The following is a 25,537-nucleotide window of genomic DNA, read 5'->3' as shown; positions in this document are numbered from 1 at the left end:
TTAAAAAAACGACCATGTATAGTAAGGCGTTTTTTATTTTGTTAAAAAAACGACCATGTATAGTAAGGCGTTTTTTATGTGATTAAAAAAACGAGCATGTATAGTAAGGCGTTTTTTATTTGATTAAAAAAACGACCATGTATAGTAAGGCGTTTTTTATTTTGTTAAAAAAAAACGACCATGTATAGTAAGGCGTTTTTTATTTGATTAAAAAATCGACCATGTATTGTAAGGCCTTTTTTATTTTGTTAAAAAAACGAGCATGTATAGTAAGGCGTTTTTTATTTTGTTAAAAAAAACGAGCATGTATAGTAAGGCGTTTTTTATTTTGTTAAAAAAACGACCATGTATAGTAAGGCGTTTTTTATGTGATTAAAAAAACGACCATGTATAGTAAGGCGTTTTTTATTTTGTTAAAAAAAAACGACCATGTATAGTAAGGCGTTTTTTATTTGATTAAAAAATCGACCATGTATTGTAAGGCCTTTTTTATTTTGTTAAAAAAACGACCATGTATAGTAAGGCGTTTTTTTTTTTGTTAAAAAAACGACCATGTATAGTAAGGCGTTTTTTATTTTGTTAAAAAAACGACCATGTATAGTAAGGCGTTTTTTATTTGATTAAAAAAACGAGCATGTATAGTAAGGCGTTTTTTATGTGATTAAAAAAACGAGCATGTATAGTAAGGCGTTTTTTATTTGATTAAAAAAACGACCATGTATAGTAAGGCGTTTTTTATTTTGTTAAAAAAACGACCATGTATAGTAAGGCGTTTTTTATTTGATTAAAAAAACGAGCATGTATAGTAAGGCGTTTTTTATGTGATTAAAAAAACGAGCATGTATAGTAAGGCGTTTTTTATTTGATTAAAAAAACGACCATGTATAGTAAGGCGTTTTTTATTTTGTTAAAAAAAAACGACCATGTATAGTAAGGCGTTTTTTATTTGATTAAAAAATCGACCATGTATTGTAAGGCCTTTTTTATTTTGTTAAAAAAACGAGCATGTATAGTAAGGCGTTTTTTATTTTGTTAAAAAAACGACCATGTATAGTAAGGCGTTTTTTATTTTGTTAAAAAAACGACCATGTATAGTAAGGCGTTTTTTATTTTGTTAAAAAAACGACCATGTATAGTGAGGCGTTTTTTATTTGATTAAAAAAACGACCATGTATAGTAAGGCGTTTTTTATGTGATTAAAAAAACGACCATGTATAGTAAGGCGTTTTTTATTTTGTTAAAAAAAAACGACCATGTATAGTAAGGCGTTTTTTATTTGATTAAAAAATCGACCATGTATTGTAAGGCCTTTTTTATTTTGTTAAAAAAACGAGCATGTATAGTAAGGCGTTTTTTATTTTGTTAAAAAAAACGACCATGTATAGTAAGGCGTTTTTTATGTGATTAAAAAAACGACCATGTATAGTAAGGCGTTTTTTATTTTGTTAAAAAAACGACCATGTATAGTAAGGCGTTTTTTATTTTGTTAAAAAAAAACGACCATGTATAGTAAGGCGTTTTTTATTTGATTAAAAAATCGACCATGTATTGTAAGGCCTTTTTTATTTTGTTAAAAAAACGAGCATGTATAGTAAGGCGTTTTTTATTTTGTTAAAAAAAACGACCATGTATAGTAAGGCGTTTTTTATGTGATTAAAAAAACGACCATGTATAGTAAGGCGTTTTTTATGTGATTAAAAAAACGAGCATGTATAGTAAGGCGTTTTTTATTTTGTTAAAAAAACGACCATGTATAGTAAGGCGTTTTTTATTTGATTAAAAAAACGACCATGTATAGTAAGGTGTTTTTTATTTGATTAAAAAAACGACCATGTATAGTAAGGCGTTTTTTATTTTGTTAAAAAAACGACCATGTATAGTGAGGCGTTTTTTATTTGATTAAAAAAACGACCATGTATAGTAAGGCGTTTTTTATTTGATTAAAAAAACGACCATGTATAGTAAGGCATTTTTTATTTTGTTAAAAAAACGACCATGTATAGTAAGGCGTTTTTTATTTTGTTAAAAAAACGACCATGTATATTTAGGCGTTTTTTATGTGATTAAAAAAACGACCATGTATAGTAAGGCGTTTTTTATGTGATTAAAAAAACGAGCATGTATAGTAAGGCGTTTTTTATTTTGTTAAAAAAACGACCATGTATAGTAAGGCGTTTTTTATTTGATTAAAAAAACGAGCATGTATAGTAAGGCGTTTTTTATTTGATTAAAAAAACGACCATGTATAGTAAGGCGTTTTTTTTTTTGTTAAAAAAACGACCATGTATAGTAAGGCGTTTTTTATTTGATTAAAAAAACGAGCATGTATAGTAAGGCGTTTTTTATTTGATTAAAAAAACGACCATGTATTGTAAGGCCTTTTTTATTTTGTTAAAAAAACGAGCATGTATAGTAAGGCGTTTTTTATGTGATTAAAAAAACGACCATGTATAGTAAGGCGTTTTTTTTTTGTTAAAAAAACGACCATGTATAGTAAGGCGTTTTTTTTTTTGTTAAAAAAACGACCATGTATAGTAAGGCGGGTTTTTTTTGTTAAAAAAACGACCATGTATAGTAAGGCGTTTTTTATTTGATTAAAAAAACGACCATGTATCGTAAGGCTTTTTTTATTTGATTAAAAAAACGACCATGTATACTAAGGCGTTTTTTTTTGTGTTAAAAAAACGACGGCTTGCACCAAATTAGGTACACTTTCAACAGTTTCACCGAGTAGAAAAACCACAAGATTCTTTCAAAGAATTTTATTTCACCTGGAAACAATAAATATACAAACGTCACCATTTTGTCACCATGCAAACCCAAAGTCCGAACCGGCACGATAATCTTCACAAGCCGGTAAATTTTTCTCAATCATAACCTCATTTTGATTGTCAGTGTTACGACCATTTTTTTTTTTTTAAGTGTTTCAGAAAGACAACTTGAAATGAACAAAATTTAAAACAAACACACAAAAAAAATGAAACTGAAAATTTTCAGACCTAATGGCTTTTTCGTGATTGTGTATAAGGCAAGTGCGATCACGTTAAAAAAAAAAAAAGAAAAGAAAAAAAAATCCTTCACAATTATAGCACTTGGATTGCTTGAATTCCTTGTCATGTTAACGTCTGTCACTGTAGTAAGTCATGTCAATAATAATAATAATAATAATAATAGTAATAATAATGAGTGGCTGTACGTCATCCTGAGTGAAGGTGAGGTAAACGTGCAAGCTGGCGTGGAAACGCTAATGAGGAAATACAGGACCAAAAAAACAAAAAAACAAAAATAATAAAAAAAAACTTAAAACTATTCTGTAACTAAATGTAGTTCTTGAAATTGTTGTTAGTCAAAGTGTGGATGATCTATTTTAAAATCGTACGATTTTGGTTTCTTTTGAAATGAAAGCAGACGTGATGGTGTTAAGATGCAAATGGGATGTAATTCACAGGCATGCCACTGGAGGGAGCAGTAGAGTAGCGCTTCACTTTGCATTCATAGCATTATTAAGATGAGAGCGATTTGTCAATTGAAAAGTCTTTAGGGTCACACTGACAAGAAAACAAAAACAAAACAAAACACGATTCTACTAACTTGAGTACTTTCAAAGAACTTACAGACTTCATCCTAAGACTGCATCTTTTTTTTTTTTATCTTGAAAAAAACTTCTTTTTTTTTTTAGATAAAAAATGATTTTCAAGGACTCTTCAATTTATATTTCTTTAAAAAATCCTAATCATAATATGTGCCTTTTTTTTAAATTGTAAAAATAATTTGTCATATTTACTTGTAATTATTTTTAATGCCAACATTTTGTAAAACTAGGTATTTCCCCTTAAGTTTTTTTTGTAATTTTGTATTTAAAAAAAAAAATTCAAATGTGTTCTTGTAATTTTTACATTTTTTTCTTTAACATGCTTTTTCTCCCCTAAAAATTCTAACTTTTTTTCTCAGTATTCTTGTAGCGATGTCTTTTTTTATGTCTTTATTCTTGCAACAAGACTTTATTTTTTATTTTTTATAACATTATCATAAAATTACAGTATGCCCTTTTTTTTCTTTGACTTTGTTTACATCCATTTTTTTTTTTTAAATATGAACCTCTTTTTCCCAGAAAAAAATACTAATTTATTTTTGTAATATTATTCCTTTTTTACGATCCTAAAATGTATTTGTCTGTAAAACCCAACTTCATTTTTGGCATGATGATGTTTTTCTTTCCAGTGTGGCCCTCATCCTCTCCTAAATGTATAAAACTAAAACGCTGGCAAAACCAAAGCGCGGCCGGCGACGACGAGCACGCCCGTTCGATTCCATTCCGCCGCTCCTCAGATGCGCTCCTTGAACTGTCCCTGCGCCGCCCTGGAGGTGGCGCTGGCGGCGGCCGCCTGCACCGTCTTGTTGGACATGACGCCGGTGGCCAACTCCTGCTGGGCCTTCTGGAAGCTGGCGCCGGTGGTGCGGTACATGCTGTGCACCTGACCAAGCAAAAAAACAAAAACAAACAAAAAAGAAAAAAAAAAAAGATGGCTTGTGCACGTTCAAACGCGGCGAGCGTCTCCCAACCGACCTTCTTGAACATGACGAGCGACATGACGGCCAGCGCGGTGAACAGCGCCGCCACCAGGACCATCAACACGCCGGTGGCCACGTTGGTGTTGAGGCACATCAGGGCGGAGATCCAACCGCTGAGGACGGAAAAAAACGACTTCTTCAGTCGTCATCTTTTATTTCGTTATCTTTTCAAACGCGTCTTTTATTCTTTGGCTTTTGACGCAGCATGAGACTTAACATTGTTTTTGGTGTTTTGTGTGATGAATCTGACGTTTATTCTATTTATTTATCTAAAGTTTTTTTTATTTATTGACTCACCTACTTCTGATTAATTACTGATGTAAACTATGTACTTGTATACAAAAAAAATACTTGAATACTCACTTAATATTAGGGGTGGGACAAAAAACCGATTCGACCGAACCATCGGTCGTCAAGGGGAGCTAAACGACCGTATCGGTAGCAGACTTGTCAACCGATACAAAATCCGCCGGGAATCCTTAGATACATCGCTTGTAAAGCTGTGGACCGGATATCGCGTGGCTGTGAATCGGTTTCGAGTGAGGCTTTATGGTTTTCATAACAATAGCAAGAGTTCTGCGCCGTGCTCTACTTGTTTTGTTTACATTTCAGTAGCATCACTATTCAAGCTACTTCCCTGTTTACAGAGAGCTAGCAAAGTAGCGCTCAGAGACGCTTCATTCCCCGGATGTTGTAAACATAATGCAAAGACGTTACGCACCTTGGGGAGGAGCCTACCGTCAACGCCGTGCTCGCGACACGGCGCGCGCGCGCACAACGAGTGACAACATGCAACAGTGGAGACAGTTAGCAGAAGCTAACCCATGGCTATCGAGTCCTCTCGGCGCACTTGTATGTCCCGGGCCGGCGTTGGTACTGCGCGCGAGCCAAAAAGAATAACTCCCGTGACGATCCAATGCATGGATTCAAACGACACAGGTATGTCCCACAGCCAACACACCAGCTAAGCTAAAAGCACACTGCAAGTATCTCATTTCTCAGTTTGTGGCTCCCTGTCAATGTCTACAACTAGCATGATCAGCAGATAGGAGAACTGAGACGTGCCCGTGATTACGTCATCAAACGCAAAATGAACGACAGCCCAAAAAAACAAAACATAAACAGTAGTGATTCTGTGGTCATCATCTTGTCTCAGATTAAAAAAAACAAAAAGATGTCATACATTAACCAAAAATGAATGTGATGGCAAAGAAAAACAAAAATTGTTAATAAAAAGGGAAATGCACTTTTGGAAATATTTTTGTTTAAGTGGTTAAAATGTGTTTGATAGATTTATTGTTCCATAAGGTGGCTTCCTATTTCTTTTGGCTGGACGGTAGGTTTATTTCATGTCTTAAATTTATGTTTCTGAAATACTTAACAATGTGCACATATTCTGTTTAATTGTGTTGGTGTCTTTTTAAAGGTTAAATATTTATATTTCAAATTGAATTATCAGCCTTTTTTTTTTTTTTTCCTGATCCTTATTTTGAATAAAAAAAATAAAAAACAATTATAACTCTCAATAACGACTAATAAATATTTAACCTGATACATTTTTCAGTCATATCGCCCAGCCCTTTGTTGCGGTCCATTTAAATAATTGATTCAATATATAAAAATATAGAAGACATTTTTGTTTTTTTTGGTTTTTTTTTAAACACATTTGTAGATACTGTAAAAATTTGTGGTGTTTTAAGATTAATGTTTACAAGCAACAAATGTCACTATAAGTTTTGAATATTGAAATGAATCGTATCGAATCGAAAATCGTATCGTTCCCAAACTTAATCGAACCGCATCGAACCGTTCTGTTCTGAAAGATAATCGTTTTTCAATCGAATCGCAACCTGTGTATCGAGATACATATCGAATCGGCCTCATGTCAGAGATTCCCACCCCTACTTAATATCACTTTATATTTTCTTTGTTTTTCTTCTCTTATTCTTTACTGCACGGCCAATTTCTGTTTCATGTACAGCAATTTTGTATACATCAATGCTTGTTTTTAAAGCACTCTATAAATAAAGTTGAAAGTAATGAGCTTTATATGACTTTTTATACTGTACATACAAATGCAGCTATCAATCATAAAAAAGAAAACTCATCGAGGAGTGTGACAATATATCACGATAAATCGTGACACTTTTGTCTCCCGATAGATCATCGATGCGCCTACGCAAGTATCGCGACATTTAGCAGTTTCTATACCGCCAAGCGAACGGCTCGATTGTTCATTGATTATTGAGCAATTACTTGGCGGGCCACTAGGGGGAGCGCCTCATAAGAATGGCGGGGAAATGGACGGAAGTCTTCAGGCAAAGAAGACTCATGAGCTTAGTTTTTTTATTTATTTATTTTTTTATTACATATATATATATATATATATATATATATTATTTTTTGCATTTATTATTATATTTATATTTTAATATACATTATATATATATATTTATATATTATGTTTTATATTATATTTATATTATTTTTATTACATTAATGATTTTTTAAAAATTATTTCTTATTGATATTTGGCCTAAGAAGGTTTTTATTTACACAACTATAGAGTGTACCATGCAGTTATTAGGGGTAAGGTTTTTTAAAATAAAAAAAAAAATAAAAAATCATAATCACATTGGTAATCATGCAGTTGGGTTGGCCTGAGAGTGTTTTTATTTACTAAAGTGCAGACTTTGTATATTGGGGGTAAGGCGTCGAGTGTTCCTTACCAAGCTCCCCATCCCGGGATGCCGACGCTCTGCAGCACGTACACGCCCAGCTGGCACACGTACACGAAGAAGAACAGGAAGAAGCGGAACGAGCTGTCGCTCCTGCGAAATGACGATGATGACGATGATGATGACGACGACGACGAAGGGGAGGCGGCGCGGCCGCCAACTCACTTGAAGGCCCCGTAGACGGGCCGGTACCAGCAGACGAAGGAGCACGGCGTGAAGAGCAGGAACCACAGGACGGCCAGACCGAAGTCGGCGCCGCGGGACGGGTCCACGCCGAACCACGCCACCGAGCCCACCAGGTTGGCCAGCAGCGTCCCCGTGTGGACTGGAGGTGAAGTGCACACATTACGCGAGTTATTTTAAGAAAAATCACCACCAGTTGGACGGGAAATATTTGATTTTGCAAACACTTTTCAAGCTAGCAAATATAGCTAGCCTAAAAAAAAAAAAAAAAAAAAAAAGTGGTTTTATTATAATGTGTCATATTTTAAAGGGATACTTGACTCATTGAGCCATTTTCAGCAATAAAAAAGTACTATTTTTGTCTATAATTATTGTGGTAACTTCATTATTTTTCATGTGCAATTAATACCTTTAAAAAGTCATTTTTTCTACTTGCTGTCGACTGATGATGACATCACCTGTGCTGAGGAAGCAGATAACGACCAGTCGTGGTTCACCTGTTTTCTGGGTTTGGTCAGCAAACTGAGCCATGATTGGTCGTTATCTACTTCCTCAGCACAGGTGATGTCATCATTAGTCGCCAGCAAGTAGAAAAATGACTTTAGATGTATTAATTGTACATGAAAAAAATGATGAAATTATAACCAAAATATAAACGTTTTGCTGCTGAAAATGTCTCAATGAGTCGAGTATCCCTTTAATCCATCTGAGGCAATCTTGACATGTTAGGCAACTTTTATTTGAATCCATAAAGCTATAAATATCTAATGGTTTGATTGATGAAAGCAGGCCTGTAATTTGTTGGTACGTAATTACAAGTATTCATCATGATGTCACTTCTACTATTTTAGTAGCTGGGGAAAAAAAAAAAAAATCAATGAGGTCACTTTGTCACTTTGCTCGTTAGCACATGACACGGGCTTCGCTCTTCGGCCTCCGCGCGTGTGGTTTGAAGAGCGTCGTCACGCGACGGCGTCATGTGACCGCACCACGTGACCGAGCGAGCGAGCGAGTCAAAGAAGGGCGAAAACGCACACATCCACAAGTAGTACATGATCTTGACCGTCTTCTGGTACTCCACGGGGATGTCCACCGTGATGTCGTGGTAGAAGCACGGCCCCACCGGGAACTTCTCCGGCAGCGGGGGCCAGTTGTTTCTCCGGCCTGGTTGGGGGGGGGGGGGGGGGGGGGAAGATCAAGAGGGGGAAAAGGAGATGCGACAGAGAGAGATTAAACGCATGCATGTTGCTTGTTGAAGGTTTTCCACAAGAAAATTCTTCATTCTTAAAATTAAAAAAAAAAAGATTTTGTATTTAATTTATGCATTACATATTTTAGTGAAAAATGTTTTTCTAATAAAACCTAGGACCTATAAATTATTTTTTGTTTTGTTTTTTTAGAAAATGCTGACTTTTTTTCTCTAAAAAAAATAACAGAGCAATAATAATGCAATAGAACAGGGATGGGCAACTTGCAGCCAATTAATTAATTAAAAATAAATAAATATTTTGTTCAGATTTTTTTTAAGCCAAAAAAAATCTACAATAAATGTGAAATAAATCCAATTTATGAAAAAAATATTGAAAAAAAAAAAGACAAAAAAAAAATAATTAAATAAATTTGCAAATATGCTTAGTTGTAATATCACAAATCACCACGAGATGGCAGACATCTGTTAGTAGCAATTACAATGGGTCTTATGCCGCCCCAATACTTCAATGTGAGTTGGCCTAATAATTGTTGGTGAATTTGGAATGAGATGAAGGACAAATATATTAACTCAAACATATAGAAAAAAAAAATGGAGTGAGTTGATTTTTGTTCAACAGTTTCGTGCTGTCCTTTGTCATTTCCATGAACATGAAAATTACATTACATGTTTATTTTATTGAATTAATTAAATAAATATTTTGTTCAGATTTTTTAAAAGCAATAAAAAAAAAAAACTTCAATAAATGCAAAATAAATCCAAATTGTATTTAATGTTGAGTTCTTGTTCAACAGTTTTATTGTCATTTTCATGAACTTTGCACTGAAAAAAATAAAATAAAAATAAAAAATACATTACGTGGCGATTTTACTGTTTGCTTGAAAATAGAAGAGAGGATCTTTTATCCATGCATTGAAAAACGTATTATAAAAAATGACATCTATTTAAAGAATGTATTTTTTAGATATGCAAGTATTTTTTTGTCCATATTTAAAATGGCATTTTGTCATACACGTGGTCAGGAAGTATAATTGTGAAAAATTGTGAAAAGTGGCACCTCCAGAAGCGCTGAGCGAGCGCATCTCCCTCTCTCGCCGGTCCAGCTCGGCCGCCTTCCTTTCCAGCTCTTCCTGCCTCCTCAGCAGCTCGCCGGCGCCCCCTGTCGACTCCTGAGTGTCAGAGCCTGCGTCAGCTTGGCCATCTTTTAACAAGTCGTGAAAAAAAAAAAAAAGGCGGGAAGAGGCTTACCTGCGCCCGAGGCTGCGAGTAGACGGGCGGTTCCTCCGTGGGCTTCATGATGGCCGGCTGCGTCGGGACGCCCGGCGCCGCCGCGGGGGGCTTGCTCGCCATCTAGACGGGAAACGCGGCCATTTAATCGAATCGATCGATAATGTCGCTGTTCATCATCGCATTTTTTTTTTCCAAGGGATTGTTTTTAAACTCATTTGCTCCCAAAAACGTATGAATACGTTCTATTTTAAATGTTTTAAGTGTCCCAAAGACGTATTTATACGTTTATCATGTTTTTCATGCTAGAGCTTACAGAAGGCTTTGATACAGCCTCTGAACTGAAGAGAACGGTTGAAACAATGGTAGTTATTACAAAAACGGCCAGCAGATGGCAGCAGAGTATAAGAGATCAACCAGGGCCATGTTGCAACAAGCTGTTTTCCCCACAGTTTTAAACAGATTGGTGAATAATGATGGAACTTAGATATATGCTAATGCTAATTGCTGCAAAACAGAAACAGATACAAGCACTCATTTTTTTTCTGATGAAAGAAGAGACACTAATCTTTCTTTTAGTAGGTTCCATGTTTTTATAGCAATAGAACACAATATTCTGTGGGCCTTGTAAAATCAGTCAAAATCCAGTAAAACGGCCGGGAGCGACTGTGAAAATGGCTGAGAGGGAATAAGTTAAAGGCACCAGGCTAGGCTAACATTAACGTGTTTTGTTTTGTCTTCGTCGTCAACCGGCTGCGTCTTCCCGATTGTTGCCACGACGACCAGTCGGAGCGACTCGAACGGTAGAATACTCACCAGTTTGGAGTCTGTGAAGGGATTGAACTCTTCTAACCCTGTTGCCATCGCCGGCGTCTGTCTTTCTTGTGTCACGGAAGATTCCTGAAATCACACGGCAAGAATTCAATACTCACCTTTGGAATAAGCCATCCATTTTCTAGAGTGTTGTCCTCACTTTGGATCATGAGTGAGCTGGAGCATTCTCCACTTGATAGTGTATTTTTCTAAAAATGCAAACCCAACTAAAGTCTGGACAAAAAGGAAACTTCACAAGTGCAAAAGACATGAAAAGACTAACCTTAATTTTTCTTGTGAAAATAAGTCTGCTCTAAGAATGCCATGGTTGCATATTAAATGAAGCTAAACTGTAGTTGTATCAAATGGTACAAATTACTTAGTGTAAAAGTAGCAAAGTAAATGAGCCAAAGATTAGTTTTTTTTTTTTTTTTTTTTTTTTTTTAAGGAACAAATTTTACAAAATTCTTGTGAGAAAATACGATTAGACTGAAGTGAAAATCAAGTCAATGAAAAGTGACATGCAACACAACAAATGAAATGGATTACGGACCCAATCTGGCCAACAAGTACCTTGCTTGCTATCCTTAATCTCAACGCGCACCACAACGTCCTGCCCGCCTGCTAGCTTAGCATCAGCCTCGCGCGCTCCTTCGATCCACAATGAGGCGAGCGTCCCCGTTCTCCTGACCATATCCCGAGTTTTGCCCTCACACACAAACGAACGAACGAACGAACGAACGAACGAACGAACGAACGCAGATGCCACCAGACCGGCATCCTAAATAATTCACACGGAGGTCTGTCGTGAAACATTAATAATACGGCACAACATGCGGAACAGTTCTGAAATTGATTTATTTACCCTATATTGGGCTTTATGTTTCGCAAAGGAGGGAGCTCGTGGACAGACTATGTGTTCACACCTTCTGACAGGTTTCAGCTCACCTGCGACCCTAACAAGGAAAAGTGGTCAAGAAAACGGATACATTGGAAATATTCAACTTCCTTCGAGAAAATATACAACTTTTTTTGGGAAGGAATATACAACATCTTCTAGAAAATTGAAAATTATTTTGTGGAAGTATACTTTTTTTTGGAGAAAATATGTAGCTTTTTCTAGAAATACACAACTATTTAACTGTTCTTAACTAACTGTTCTTAAAATTGTTAAACATTTTCTAAAAGACTTTCAAAAATCCATTATTTCTTTTAAAACTATTTTCTTTTTTAAGAAAATAGTGATTTATTTTTCTCTAAAATTCATAAATTTTCTCAAAAATGCTCAACTTTTTATTTTATTTATTTATTGATTGATTGATTTATTTATTTATTTATTTTTTTTGGGGGGGGGGGGGTATATATACCAATGTTTTTTCAAAAATCTAACTTTCCTTTCTCAAAAACACAGTCAACAATTTTCCTAAAAGAAATATACAACTTTTTTTTCTTGAAAACATAAAACTTTTTTTATTGACAATATCCAACTATTTTGCGGAAATGTAGATCTTTTCTATTTTTTATGTTAAAAACAATATATATTTCAAAAATCTATAACCTTTCCTTAACAATTTACAACAACAAGCCCGTATGTATGCGACTTTTTTTTTTTTTTGGGGTGAAATATACAATTTATTTATTTTTTGTGTGGATAACTTATTTTCGCTTTTTCTCTCTGTAAAATGCTTTATTTTTTATTTTATTTTTATTTTTGGGCGGACAGTATTGACTTTATTTTTTAATGTGTACAAGAATATATAAGACATTTCTAGAAACGGGGTCCAAAAAGTCTCACCAGAGTCAAAAATTTCGAGAAGAATTGCCCCGTTTAGCAGAGAAAGTGGGCCGAGTGAGGGTCCGCCTTGCATAGCCTGCAGGTGGATGCTGTCACGTTAACATATGCTTCGTTCCGCTTGCCCTCGAGCACAAACGGAAACTCCCAAAACATGGTGGCCCTGCAGGATTCTGTGTGAATAATTCACGGCGTGCGGAAAATACACATTCGCAATGTTGTTCAATAGCAGTTCATTGACTCGCAAGTAGCATTCTGCAGGGCTGACCGATTAATCGATTAAAGAGGATTAATTCTTACATTGTAGACAAGACGGTAATTTGTTTGTGCATCTCCAGTTCTGTACTGTAGAGTTAAGCCAATATGCTGCGCCTGCTAGATTAGTAATGTTTGGTGGGGAAAAGATGCAAATTGCCTTTGCATTAGATTTTCCTCCTTAATACAAACAGAAGTTGACCTATTGATACACTTGAACGTTTAAACTGGAAGGTTGTGAATGTGAAGGCGACTGAATGTTTGGGCGAGGCAGGTGGTTGAAATGTGAATGTATTACGATACGACAGTAAACTACAGTATAAAATGTACCACAAGAAAGCATCGAAATGAAACAGGCAGTCAAAGAAATTCAATGTTTTCAGGCTTCAGTCTATCTATTTTGTTGATTTCATTTGTCCTAAAAATGTTGTCAGCATAGTGAAGATGTAATTTAACATTTAATTGTCGTTATATTACGGTTAAAACCGGATACGCGTATCAAAATGTAAATAGTTGATGTGCTAATGAGAGCGATGAAAATGTAGCTAAGCTACAGTAGCTAGCTAGCTAGCCTTACCTGAAAAGGGTTGCTAAGCTCCGGCTCCGTGAACAGGTTACTGTCGTGTTCAGACATGATTGTACCGCCTTCACGGACGCGACTCTTATTGAAATGTCAGGTTTTATGTTTTTAAAATATGAAAAATATTCGTGAAAACGTGACGAAAAGCTGGCAATCACGTCTAATGTTGCCCGTAGGTGTCTTCAGAGATTTTCCATTGAGAAGAGATGAACCCTCGCAAATGCGGAAGTAGTGAACCTTACATCAAAATTTCGAAGTTAAAGTACACTTTTACGATGTTAAATAAATTTTACAAAATAGCATGTCAAACAGTTGTTGTAAAAATACATTTGAATAGACGGTATTATACATCAAATTCATTTTATATACACGGCTCAATTTGTGTCACGTGTGCCTCAGCGCCCTCAGAGATGCTCTTTCTGGGAAGAGATAAAACCTCAGTTTTAACCAATGCGGAAGTGCAAAACTTTTTTTGTTTTTTTGCTTTATTGAACAACGTGCTCAAACAGCAATATACATACAAATCAAATTAAAAGTAGTGCAAGTTTAAACAACAACAATAACAATTATACAACAAAAAGGCAACTTAATAACAGCATACTATTATCGAGGTACAGGGCACCCAAAAAACGAAAGAGAAAAGAAAGAAAAAAGAAAAAGAAAGAGAGAGAAAAAAAACAACCCTATTTTAACGAGGCTAGAGGTCTGCAAAGACATTAAACTGAATACGCACTCAGCAAAGCTTTGGCACCTTTCATTTTCATCAACTTCAAGGATTTGACATGATTGTCTGTTAGATCTTTAAAAAATACAGAAAACAGGGGCTTCCGGAAGTGCAAAACTACTTTATTTTAAGATGAAGTGTATTTTAAAGACGTTAATTGCCATTAAAGTGCTCTTTTATTGAATCTAATGGCGTCAACTAATGATGTTGTGTTTGCCTTCGTGTTCCTGACTATATTAGATGTGTTTGTGAATGGGTGAAAGCTAGTTATTAACTTTGTGCGCTTTGTATGGTGTCATTTGCAGTTTACGAGGCATATTTGACACATTCAATATGGCGGATACGCACTGCAGCAGCCGACAAACCGGCTTACGTTGCTCTAATTTAAAATGTACTGTTTTTAAATTTTGTTCGACTTTACGAAATGACGTTAGTTACGTTTTTAAAATAAATAGTCATGCCTTGAAGATGTATGTGCAATTTAGCAGTTTATTTAGGCAGTTGTGTATACAAACGATTCCGACACTGTTCATTCAGATATACAGCACGATCAAATCACTCAAGTCGGGTCCCTTTACACAAAACAGTTGAAACAAATTCCACTCCAAACAGTCATTTCCCCAAACATTCGTCATTTCTACATACAAATAACCAAAAACACACCCAAAATTGTAAGCCCAAAGTACACCCTTCCCTCATCTCTATGATTCTATGTTCCATAAACTTTATTAAAAAAAAAGAAAAAAAAAGAGAAAAGCTTCAATTTAAGGTGTTCAGTCGGAATGAAATGTAACAAGCAACATATTTTCAAACATTTTTTTTTTTAAAGCTTTTCAGCAACCACTGATACCGCTTCATAAAAACACAATGTTTTGTGTCTTAACAGTGGAAAGAATAATACAATTAAAAAAAAAAAAAAAAAACACCGACCTGGATCACAGGTCCGCAGTAGTTTGGCAAAAATGATTAAAAACAATGCAAGTTGCATTTTTTTTCTTTCCTTCTTATGTGTGACAACACTGGGAATGAAATTGGGCCAATAATTCAAAACAGTACTGGTAAGGCGGCAGCAGGGAACCTTTGCTCCTATTTTAGTTTAAATTAAAATACATTTTTTGAAAAAAAATATCACCCAAAATATGCTTAGGAATTAAAAGCATTTGTGTGTTCAATGTTTTTGGGGCCATATCAAGCGCTTGTAAGGTTCCCCGCTGCTGCCAAATAAGGCAACCTGACAGCAAACGATCAAAGATTTCCATCACGGATGACACATTCATAAGCTCGTCCGTCTGAGAAATACTTGCATGTGATGCTTTTCTAGAAATTATTCATTGTAATGAAGTACACACATGGGGGTGAGAAATATTTGCTCGTGACATTTTTTTTTTTTTTAGTAAACTGAAGAGACAAAAAAAAAGGCAAATCTTAATCAGTACAATTCCAAATGATTAACACAAGAATAAAACAAGCAAAGCAAAACAACAATTTCCATTTTAATAGTTGACAATGAAACAGAACATGACGAAATCTCAGAGTTTTGACGAGCGAACAGCATTCAATAGTTCCACGGTTCTCCATAAACTGAAGGGGGGGGGGATGTTAATTTAAGATTGTCAAGTCAAAAATACTGCAAGATATATTTCATTTAAATTGATCATCAAGTAGGCACACGACTTCATGGCAAAACTGTCGTCAATTCCCCCCACTATGTGTTGGTTAAATTAACACGAGTTGACACACGGGAATTGAATGAATTGTGAAATCATGCTCGATTACGATTGACAAGTGATGCAGATTATAAAAAGCAGGAAAAAATAATAAAAAAATAATCCAGCAATAGATCTCAGGGACTAAACGTATTTCCACTTGGGCTGGATTTACACTGCGTAGTTGAAGTGACACCATTTGCACGTTTTTTTTTTTGTCCAGTGGAGCTTTTACTGCTATCAGACGTTTGCAACAGACTTAACGAGAGACTGGAGGAGTCACAGAAAGGCGCAAAAACATCCGTCCTTGGACATTTTCACTGATTAAACACCTATTGTGAACTTTGCTGTTCAGCTACTTGCTACATCAGAGAAAATAACGGCGTGTCCCATCCTGTTTTCGTTTTTTTAATTTTTAAGATTTGTATTGACGTATTACTGTTTACTTGCAGTTATTTGTGGAATTTGGTCCCGTCTGGATGCAAGTGAAGAACATGTTTTATTTGAAATGTACTTGGAGATATGAACTAGTGCCACTTGGACTTGTAGTGTAAATCCACCCTTAAAGAATTGATATAGCTATGTCAAAAAAAAAAAAAAAAAAGTACAGTGTTCCCCTGATATTTTCTGGGAGAGGGCCAGAGCCCTGCCATAAATAAATCCTCAAAAAAAAAAAAAAAAAAAAAAATTATAATGGCCACAAAGATGGCGTCAAAGCACTGTTTTAACGATGGCCTGCGTAGATGAAGCACTCTAAATTTCTTATGACCAACATGGCACCAAAGCACTACTTTTACACAAACCTCTGAACCCTGGTTCAACATAGGTCCCCAAAAAGATGGCGTCAAATTAAGCAACACTTTTATATTACGGGCCTAACACGGTCATTACAAACTTGGAACATAAAACTGATGATGATAGAGGAGGAGGAGGAGGAGGAGGGGCTTATCGGGGTTAGGGGGTCATTGCACTTCCTGACAGCCCCGATGAGCGCGCCGCCATTTGAGGAAACCGAAACGAGAGCGGCAGGAATGAAAGGAAAGGTGTGCAAAAAAAGTGCTGCTTCTTCCTTCTCCCGCATAGGAAAAAAAACAACAACAACAAAAAAAAGTTGATCTTATTGATTATATATTTTTTTTTTGCACTGGAAGCTGGCTGGCTCGACAGTACAGCGAATTCAGTGTAATCACTCCACAAGGTGTTAACGTATTGATCCAAAATATGCTCTCCCCTACGTCTCGGCTCATCCCCGGCGTCGTGGGCCGTCCCCAAACTGCATGCTTATTGCTTTAAAAAAAAAAAAAAGAAAAGACACTCGGAGAGCAAAACAAGGCTATATAAGCGATCGCCGCGTGTAAGTTAGCGCGTTTGGCGTGGCGAGCTATCGCGCGAGCAGTTTGATGAGGTTGGCGCACATCTCGAAGAACTCGATGGTGTGGCTGCCCGGGCGCGGCGCGGCCGGCGGGGGGGCGTCGGCGGCGCCCCCCGTCGAGTCGACGGACGAGGTGAGCGAGGACGCCAGCGAGCCCTCGGCCATCTTGGGCGGAGGGCCTGCGCCGGCGGAGGAGGCGGGCGAGTCGGCGCCGTCCGCCGCCTCGCTCTTGATGGTGGTGCGGTAGTTGCCGACCGAGCCGGAGCGCAGCGGCGTGGCCGTGCCCGATTTGGTTTCCAACATGTCGTCTGGAGGGGGGAAAAAAAAAAAAAAAAAAAAAAAAAAAAAAAGTCAAAATCTTGTGTGCCATTTTTACTTCCCGTTTTTGCAGGTGTTTGACCGACACGGACGAGGTTGAGCTTGGGACGTACCGTCGATACTTCGGAAATCGAGGAGGTAGGTTCGGCTGTCCACTTGGTAGAGTTGAAGGCTCATCTTGGTCTGCATGCCCGTCACGGGGTTTTTCCTTTTCACGCGCAAGTAATAAGGATTCACAACCTGAAAGAACAGAAACAAAACAAAAAAAAAACTCACGGGACATTGAATCAGAGAACAACGTGTTTGGCTACTTGCTGAGTTGGGTAAACGAACCCCCTCTTTGAATTGCCTCCAATTAACTTTTTGTCCTCCCTACCTAGACAAAAGACGCTGCAAACACTGATCCATTTTGCTCTGATAAATGTGCATTGTCCAAGACAAATGAAATAAATGCTGCCAGCAGGTACTAGTTAGCCCCAATGAAAACATGAGTAGCCAATGGGTCAATTCTAAAAATAGCTCTCCAGTGATGGGACACTGTAAATTAATAAGAAGAATTAAAACAGAAGAAGAATCCTGACATTTATTTATGGAAACTTAACATGGTAAACATTTCCTTCCGTGCCAAACATTCTAAAATTTGTTTAAAGATAAAACGGCGGCCATCTTGGGCGGCGGTGCTCAATAGGAAAAAAGTTCATTTTTTAGTGACCCAAAAATTTCCAGGGCTCCAGACTGTTCCAAAATGGCATTTTGACCTTACAATTTGAGAACATTTTTCAATTACCAATAATTTTACAAATTGCATTTATTTATTTTTAATTATGACTTATTCTTGAAAAATGTTGCTGCTATCGTACTCTGCTCCAAACTTCAGCCAATTTATCAGTCATGTTGTGAACATTTAAAAAAAAGTTCAGCTTTTATTGACCCAATTTTGCCCCTATAATTTGAGACAATTTTGAATCCACTCGGATTAAACTCCGAGTTTTTAGTATTAGTTTTAAATTAAAAATGACTTATATTTTGTTGCTATCGTACATCTACTGAAAATTTGAAAAAGTTCAGTTTTTATTGCCCCAAATATTTCCAGGGCTCCAGACTGCCCCCAAATGGTGGCATTTTGTCCCTAAAATTTGAGGGGGGAAAAAAAAAAAATTCATCGACTCGCACCAGTGCAATCAGTTATTTTGTAGTTTTTTTGATAATTATTATTCTTATAATGACTATTGTTATTTAATTAATTAATTAATTAGTTAATTAATAAATTATTATAATGAATAAAAAAAAATAAAATAATTTGGAGCCTTAATTTAAAAAAAGGGTCAATTAGAGCTGTAATTTTAATACCATGATATTGCGATTTTGGTTCTCAAACCGCCGCAATCTAATCACCAGCGCCCAATGCCGAGTGAAAACTGACTAGAAATGGTTGCGTATCCATCTCACCTTCCACTCATAGTCCAGCTGCTTCATGGCTCGGCACACTTCGGTCATGATGTCGTTGGGTCTGCTCTGGCTGCGGATGCCCAGGTGCCACTTGGCCCGCCGCACGCCCTGGTGCTTGGACTTCTGCGGATTGAGCTCGTCCAGCGTGTGGCGCGGCCGCGGCGGCGTCTCCGCCACCAGGAAGGGCACGCGCTCCGGGTGGGGCTTGACCACGGCGGCCGATGCCGCCGCCGCCGAGGAGGAGGAGGTGAGGTGCTGGTCGTCCAGGAAGGAGTCGGGCGGGCTGGACGCCAGGTAGAAGTCCTTGGCCTCGTTCATGATGCGGCGGTTGTCGATGATGAGGTGGTAGGCCACGGCCAGCGGGTCCTGGTGGTTGCGGCTGTAGATGCACGCCAGCACCTCCTCCTCGGTGCACTCAAACTTGTCGCACACTTCCTTCAGGGCCTCGTCGTCGATCATGTTGTTGCTGTACGACGGGTCCTCGGGGAACAAGTACTTGGGAAGGTCCTGCTTGAACCAGTCATCTTCTCTGCGTGAGGGAAACAAAAAAAAACAACCCGCAAGGCCAGTTAAGATGCTACTATCACCGACGGATGCCTTAAATCTGAGTAACCTGTTCAGGGAAAAAAATAAATGCCTCAACGTTTCACTCACCAGACCTCGTTTCACACAGCATTAAAGCGATACTTGACTCATTCAGCCATTTTCAGCAGTAAAAAGTTAATATTTTATCTATAATTCATGTGAAAATTTCAGCATTTTTCATGTAGAATTAAAACATTTAAAAAGTAATTTTTCTACTCGCTGGCAACGAATGATGACATCACCGGTGCTGAGGAAGTAGGTGACGACCAATCATGACTCAGTTTACCGACCAGACCCAGAAAACAGGTGATGTTTCCTCAGCACAGGTGACGTCATCTTCAGTCAACAGCAAGTGGAAAAATGTGTTTTCAAAACTATTACTTGCATATGAAAAAATAATGAAGTTATCAAATTCATTCTGGACAAAATATAAACTTTTTATAAATGGCTCAATGAGTCAAGTATCCCTTTAAAGGATTAACTGTACTGATATTATATTAGTAGGGCTATCACATAATCTAAAAATTTTAATTGCAACTCCCGCTTCACTTACCAAAAAGGTATTTTGTTCCAGTTTTTTTTTTTGTACCCATAATCAACTTACATAAATATTTATTTATTTATTTTTAAACCCAGGAGTGACTCCCACATTTTGTCCCTTAACACACTGCATTTTTAATGTAATGATATTTTAATATGATATATTTTTTTAATTAATTTATTTGTTTTTGTATGTACAACACTTTGGTGTCAATTTCTGTTGGCTTTTAAACATGCTAGATGAATAAAGTGGTTTGGTATAAATATATTTTATTTTTCCGTCACACTTCTTCTTTTCATACTTTGGCTCTGACTTGTACAAATTAAAATTTGATCTTGGACAGACACCCAAAATGTCTGTCCCCCAACGGTGTTGACTTTCTTTCGGTGTTTGCCAAATACTTTTGTTGCATCACTGCCAGGAGCCTGAAGGTGGCGGTAATGTACCAAAAGCAGCCACCAAAAGAAAGTACAAGAAATGGAAGCAGAATCAAAAGTAGCAGTAGTAGGAGTCACGCATTAGCAACGGCGGCCACCATCTTGAGAGAATGTTCATGACGTCCTCCTCACCTGATCTCCTTGATGGTGGCCCTCTTCATAGGGTCCACCTGCAGCATGTGCTTCAGGAGGCTGGTGACGGCCGGGTTCAGGTACGGCGGCGTGAAGAAGATGCCGTCGCAGATCTTCTTGAAGAGCGTGGGCACGTGGTCGTCGTCGAACGGCAGCGTGCCGCACAGCAGGGCGTAGAGGATCACCCCGCTGCTCCAGATGTCCACCTCGGGGCCGGCGTATAACCTGACGACAAAAAAAGAAGAAGAAGAAAAAAAAAAAAAAAAAGAATCAGATGATCCAATAATATTTCACGACGCAAGAGCGTTAAACGGTGGTGCTCGTGAACGTTCCGAACCTCCCCGAGATGACTTCAGGGGCCGCATAGTTGGGAGAGCCGCAACTCGTCCGCAGGAATTCGCCATCGGACATCATGTTTGATAAACCTGCACACAAAACAAAAGGGCTCATTAGGGGAACAATTTGGGGCCGATACGCCGATATCAGCATACAAGAAATTGAAATATGCATAAATAAATGGATTGAAGTGATTCAAATGTGAAATCTAAATCTGACATTTTTTATACTGAGTATTTATTTTAGGATTTGAATGTAATCATTTCATGACACTTTACTTTGAATTCATGACTTTATGAAAAAAAAATTGCTAAGGTGAAATGTGAGCTGCATGAACAAAACATTTATGCAACGTATATATATTTCAAAATCTATTTACGTCATTAAAAAGTCACAAATCTAAAATGTAAGATGGATTCATAGTTGCAAATATTTATTTGATTGACGACTTATGTATGCATTTCCTACATTTTTTCATTTAGCTTAAAAATACAAGTCAATTTTTATCCAAGTGTGAAACAATTTATTACATTGCTTAATTGAAATGAAATTAATGAATGTATCAAATGTACTTATTTCCTGCAATACTCCACAATTTACATATATAAAAATACAACGAATTGTATAATTCATCAAAAACTGAATTAATGAACTAAAATTATTAAAGTTATTTTATTACTGTTAATTAAAATGTGAAGTAAGATAAAAATCATGATTAAATAAAATTACAATACGCATGAAGTGATTGCAGTATTCATTAAGATGTCAAATATAAGATGAAATGAACGTTTTGAAAATATTTAACTATTTTGTTGATATTTATTCAAAGAAATGTAGCTATACATTTATGGTATGACAGTTTATTCTTCATAATGATAATTATATGTATCGATTGAACTTGTCAAAATGGGACGAGCTGCGCTGGATTTGACGACGTCAATGTTAACCAATCAGATCTCACCAAAATCGGCGATCTTGGCATTCATGTGCGCGTCGAGCAGGACATTCTCCGGCTTGAGGTCCCGGTGCACCACCATGTGCCGGTGGCAATAATCCACCGCCGAGATGATCTGCTGGAACAGTCGACGGCTCTCCTTCTCGTCCAACTGCCGGAAGGGGGAAAAAAAAAAAAAAAAAAAGTTGCAAATTGAGTGCGAGGAAGTGAGAAGCACAATGCGACGCCTTGCGTCATTTTCTGACATCTTGGGGGAGGAAAAAAAAAAAAGTGCAAGGCAGACAGCATCGGCAAGTTCTTCTCGTATGGCTGCTCAAAATTGATCTTTATAAAATACTTCAGTAATAACGTAAATATTAGACATTGTGCGCTTTCTGGTGTGTGCAACTTCGCCACTAGGGGGCAGGATGAAACAAACATAATAGATGAGTTTCACAACTAAGTGACTCAATAAGCTTCAGTAATATTGTGGACACAGAATATTGTGAGTATTTTTATAGAGTATGTTTACGTATGTTGCTTTGTCAGTTGCTTAAAGGGTAACAACCGCCACAACAGTGACGCTAATTATGCTAGCTTGGCAGTTCATAAGTTATGTGGTTTGATCAATACACTTGATGGAATTCTGAGTTGTTTTTTTTGGCCCACACGAAACGGCGACCCCAGATAAGGAAACTCCAAGAAAAAGAAGATTACCTTTCCATTCTTGAGGATGTAGTCAAAGAGCTCCCCTCCCGAGACGTACTCCATCACCATGAAGATATCCGTCGGGGTGCTGATAACCTGATACCTGTCGTGTGATTGGTTGGTTACAAACGCGTGCACACAAGGTGACACATTTTTGCACAATCGGCTATGCAAAAATGTCGACTACAAAATATGAACTCAATCATCATCCAATAGCATAAACATTTAAAGCGGTGGAATTAGTCAAATACGAGTACGCTGCAGAGCTGCGAACCAGCCGCCACATTGCTCACATAGCACCTCCATGTCATCCACGCGCAGGAATGTAAACTCCCTTTGTGTGCGTCTGAGATGCCATCTTTGCCAACAGTGGGCCAGGGAGCGCAGCATAAACAAAGCCCGACTCCGTTTCACATCAGCCAGCCACCGCTTCCCTTTCAATTTTTTCAACTGTTCCACCCAATTTGTGCGTTAATTCACGTTAAATTTAGCAACATACACCCAATTGCGAGGGGATAAACGAGTCTCAGACGGGTATCATCCCAAATGGACGACCTCTGGAAGCCACCATTAAAAAGGCCGCAAATAGCTCAGTGGATGGCAATAATGTGGCGGCAGGTGGGGGGGTGGTCGGAATTAGAGGAGGTGCATGCGGGTCATAATCTCGGACTTACAGTTTAATTATGTGAGGGTGTCTAAAAAGCTTGAGGTTCTGGATCTCCCGGCGGATCTTGCCCACCACATCTAAACTGCGGATCTTCTGCCGGTTGAGAATCTTCACGGCCACTTGGTGCTTGGTCAGCTCGTGTTGGCCCACTGCGAGAAGACGACGCAATGAAAACAATTAAATGAGCACGCGCGACGGCCGTTTTGTTTTTCAAAAACAAAACATTTTGTTCATTGTATGAGAATCGGCAGCTTTTTGTGTGTAGTCAAGAGCATTTTTAACAGACTTAAAAAGTGGACCAGTAGCAAACAAAGCTTTTGCACTCGACAGTGTTTACCAACCTTTATTGATCCATATTTGACGACACAAAAATTTTAACGCCGCGCCACCAAACAAACATGTCACAAAAAATATCAATTCTGGATTTGTGTCTAATATATTAGCAAGTAGACCACGGATTTGAAGCAAAAATAAATGTTTTTTTTTTCCACAAATAAGTGTATTTGTGCAGACTGTGTGGATATTGATTTTTTTTGTGCCTCTCCTTTCCCTTTCTCTAGCACACAGATCAGAAACGTTAGTGCTTAGGCAGTCCACAACAAATGTACTGTACCGTCAGATTGTTATTTGCATTCCGAGTGAAGCAATCTCAAAATCGTTCAGCTGATATGGTAAAACTCCTTGACCACCTCGATTTATGACCACCTGTCCAGATTGATACATCCCTAGTTTTTATTGTTTAATTAAATCTGCATTTCATTGTAATTAATTTTTATTTTTGTTTCATTTTCAAGGCACCACTGTGTCATCATGTAAAGACAATTTGCAGTACTTTACGTCTGCACCACGTAGAAACAAAGACATCAAAATAATAATGACAAGAGAATTTAATTAAACTCAGGTCACGTCACTTGTGCCCCCCTCCCCCATTACAAAACTTCAGTGCACCCCCCACTGAAAATAACTTAATAAATTTGAATACTCAGCCTGACAGTCAATTAAGTTGCCTCTAAACATCATGCCTGGCGGCGTTAAGTGAACAGCGGCATGTTTTTTTCTTTTTCTTTTATCATTAGCTCGCGATATCGTTAATTAGATGAGCTTCACTTCCCGGTGGCTACCTTGACAAGCGACTTGTGGCTCTCGCCGGCTAACCGACAACTACGCCGCCCTGAGCAGAACCAACCGGTGCTAACCAGCGGTATGCTGCGTCGACAAGTCGCCGCAAACAAGTTAGAGCAAAACAGGCCGGAGGAAGAGACAAGTGCGACGCCTTTCCCGGGTTGACAAGTTAGCTAGGCGAATTAGCCGCGATGCTAAAAAGCTTCGCCGGCCACCATCTTTCACTTGAAGTATGAAGTGAGGGGAGGTCTCGCCGCTTCTTACCTTTCACCTTCCCGAACGTGCCCACTCCGAGCGTGTCGCCGAGGATGTAGTGGCCGATTTTGACTCTGCCCTCGTGTTTCGTTTTCTCCGTCGCCATCTTCCCGCAGTGGCCTCGCTAGCCAAGCAGCAAGCGGCGGGTACAGATGGACTGAGTTGAGAGCTGCCGACTCCGAGCGAGCCTCCGCGCCGAACGTAGTGGGAGGGGCCGACGCAAACGACGCTTACAGCAGCCTTGCCTGACGTAGTCGAACGTAAATGACGTAGCGTGGTGCTTTCAAGTCACCCTCGGAAATTTACAAGCCCATTAAACACCCGTTGATTATTTTACAAATCAACTTACTTGCGTTGTACTTTACAAACATGTAGGACTTATTAGACACGTCACAAAGCACAAATCAACCGACTGCTTGTAAACACAATCACGGTGACCGATCGAGACTGTTCAAAAAGCTGGCAAAAAATTGTAAGGGTGAGGGGACACCCTCGCGTCCTTATCTTCTGTTTGCACCCAGTGCGCACTTCCCGCTAACCTAAACAAAACAAGCTCCTTTCTGTTTAACGCAATCGGCCACCAGAGTAAACAAGAAAAGGCGTTGGCCGAAATATTATACAGTACTCATATTTGTGACGAATAAAGGGGTGGATTCATTATATAACCGAAATAATTTATAAGTTGTTGGCTTCAAAGTGCACCTTCGCCATATCAACTCAATTTTAGGCATTAATTTATTATTTCTCCTTTTAAGTTGCCTTCAATTTTAGTGCACGCCTTGGCTGAGCGCAAGCACGTAGTTGTCAGTAGAGGGCAGCAGACTGCTGCACAACGGTATAAAAAAAAACAAAAAAAGCACTCAATAGCCGTGAATCAAAGC

At 37.9% G+C, this 25,537-nt stretch overlaps 2 protein-coding genes across 3 annotated transcripts; both read right to left on the bottom strand.

Moving 5' to 3' along the window:
• Positions 1–2,747: 2,747 nt before the first annotated feature.
• LOC144002487 (secretory carrier-associated membrane protein 1-like) lies at positions 2,748–13,763 on the bottom strand. 2 transcript variants are annotated; one of them, XM_077497776.1, is made up of 9 exons: positions 13,368–13,763; positions 10,747–10,830; positions 9,952–10,053; positions 9,761–9,872; positions 8,529–8,657; positions 7,476–7,635; positions 7,302–7,403; positions 4,568–4,685; positions 2,748–4,475 (listed from the first exon to the last, which is right to left on the bottom strand). In XM_077497776.1, exons 1-9 carry the CDS (start codon positions 13,422–13,424, stop codon positions 4,326–4,328), a joined length of 1,014 nt encoding a protein of 337 aa, XP_077353902.1. In that variant the 5' UTR covers positions 13,425–13,763; the 3' UTR covers positions 2,748–4,325. The 2 variants fall into 2 exon arrangements, with proteins under 2 accessions (XP_077353902.1, XP_077353903.1); XM_077497777.1 differs by lacking the exon at positions 13,368–13,763 and adding an exon at positions 11,317–11,428.
• Positions 13,764–14,565: 802 nt separating this feature from the next.
• On the bottom strand, positions 14,566–25,483 carry prkaa1 (protein kinase, AMP-activated, alpha 1 catalytic subunit). Its single transcript, XM_077497607.1, has 9 exons — positions 24,666–25,483; positions 23,287–23,428; positions 22,622–22,715; positions 21,932–22,076; positions 20,972–21,059; positions 20,635–20,859; positions 18,940–19,468; positions 17,604–17,730; positions 14,566–17,480 (listed from the first exon to the last, which is right to left on the bottom strand). Exons 1-9 carry the CDS (start codon positions 24,760–24,762, stop codon positions 17,182–17,184), a joined length of 1,746 nt encoding a protein of 581 aa, XP_077353733.1. The 5' UTR covers positions 24,763–25,483; the 3' UTR covers positions 14,566–17,181.
• Positions 25,484–25,537: the final 54 nt, after the last annotated feature.

This window comes from Festucalex cinctus, chromosome 15 (assembly GCF_051991245.1).
Source record: "Festucalex cinctus isolate MCC-2025b chromosome 15, RoL_Fcin_1.0, whole genome shotgun sequence".
NCBI lineage: Eukaryota > Metazoa > Chordata > Actinopteri > Syngnathiformes > Syngnathidae > Festucalex > Festucalex cinctus.
This window is presented reverse-complemented; position numbering and strand designations above follow the sequence as displayed.

Coding starts and splice junctions, on each gene's coding strand:
- LOC144002487 (XM_077497776.1), bottom strand. CDS start 13,424: ATGTCTGAACACGACAGTAACCTGTTCACGGAGCCGGAGCTTAGCAAC. Junction 10,054..10,746: donor CCTTCACAGACTCCAAACTG/GTGAGTATTCTA, acceptor TTTCCCGTCTAG/ATGGCGAGCAAGCCCCCCGC. Junction 8,658..9,760: donor CTCGCTCAGCGCTTCTGGAG/GTGCCACTTTTC, acceptor CCCCCCAACCAG/GCCGGAGAAACAACTGGCCC.
- prkaa1 (XM_077497607.1), bottom strand. CDS start 24,762: ATGGCGACGGAGAAAACGAAACACGAGGGCAGAGTCAAAATCGGCCAC. Junction 21,060..21,931: donor TGCCAAGATCGCCGATTTTG/GTGAGATCTGAT, acceptor TTTTGTGTGCAG/GTTTATCAAACATGATGTCC. Junction 19,469..20,634: donor GCCACCATCAAGGAGATCAG/GTGAGGAGGACG, acceptor TCCCTCACGCAG/AGAAGATGACTGGTTCAAGC.